Source organism: Echinops telfairi, unplaced genomic scaffold (genome assembly GCF_000313985.2).
Source record: "Echinops telfairi isolate 266 unplaced genomic scaffold, ASM31398v2 ScPeMD7_70;HRSCAF=299, whole genome shotgun sequence".
Taxonomy (NCBI): Eukaryota; Metazoa; Chordata; class Mammalia; order Afrosoricida; family Tenrecidae; genus Echinops; species Echinops telfairi.
This window is the reverse complement of record NW_022103968.1, coordinates 72470173-72471278: the sequence shown is the minus strand read 5'-3', so window position 1 is coordinate 72471278 and position 1106 is coordinate 72470173. Positions and strand designations below refer to the sequence as shown.

Here is a 1106-nt window from a genome sequence, read left to right as displayed (position 1 = left end):
CGGAGGCGGCGCGGCCAGGCCGCCGGGCGCCTATGGACGCGCGGAGCCCGCTGTCTCCCCGGGCCAGTGCGTTCAGCATCGCCTCTCTGGTTGCAGCTGAGGCCGCAGAGCGCACCGCCAGCCAGGCGCTAGCCCCCGGCCCCCGGCCCTTCGATCTGGCGAAGCTTCCCCGGCTGCCAGGATCCCAGGCCGGGATGCACTTCAGCGCTGTCACCAGGGACATGGAAGGTGAGCCCGGTGGGCGCATCTACACTGACTCGCCCTCCAGACCCCTGTCCTAGCCGCTGCCTTGGGGCCCCAGTCGAGAGAGTCGGCAAGGCTGGGGCATCGAGTGTGTGAAGGGGTCGTCGAAGGAGCGGACTCCAGGTTCCTGGCTGTGACGCCAGGACAGAAAGGAAGGGCGAGCAATACTCCCTGGGGCCTGTCCCGCCGTGCCTAGCAGCCAACTCAGGGTCTCATCTACAGAGATCGCCCCAGAAGAGGGCGAGTGAAGTCAGAGGGAGAGCAGCAAAGGGAACTAGAGAATGGTGAGCCCAGGGGGCTTCCAGGAGGGGGACGTGCGCGTTGGGGGGCGGGAGGGGGGCGTCGATAAGGGAGGAGAGTTACAAGGAAAGAATACGGGAAAGAAGAGGGAGCAGGCATAGAAGGCCCAGGCAGAAAGGAGAAAGACCAAACTGAACCCGAAACGCGGAGAGCAAGAACGAAAGAGGGGGGTTTCAGTCAGAAAAGTGAAACCATTAAAAAGAGAAAAGTTTGAGAAAGACTTGCGTTTTTATTTAAAACAAAAACAAGAAAACTCAGGAGGAACAAGAGGCGGGCGTAGATAAATAAGAGAGAGAATGGGCTGGAAAGGAAGACAGATGATGGAAAAGCAAGGAGGTGAAAAGAAAAAAGGGGAGGCAGTCTCTAATAGGGGAACGGAGTGAGAGGGGGATATGAAGCCTGGTACTGGCTGAGAAACGAAGGAGCCGGGCGAAGAGGAAAGACGATTAAGAGGGAAATGTAAATGAGAAAGACAAAGGTAGACCGAGACAACTGGAAGAAGGCAGGCTGGGCGAATGAAGGGAAACGCTGGGCGGGAGGACGGCTGAGCTAGGGGCCCGCGC

General features: G+C 59.0%; 1 protein-coding gene across 1 annotated transcript in view; it reads left to right on the top strand.

Annotated features, from left to right (window-relative positions):
* Positions 1-1106, top strand: part of TBX1 (T-box transcription factor 1) — an 8156-nt gene that overhangs the window by 754 nt on the left and 6296 nt on the right. Inside the window, exons 3-4 of the mRNA XM_004701429.2 lie at positions 97-228; positions 282-366. Coding sequence (XP_004701486.2) covers positions 97-228; positions 282-366 — 217 coding nt within the window. The remainder of the gene's footprint in view (positions 1-96; positions 229-281; positions 367-1106) is intronic.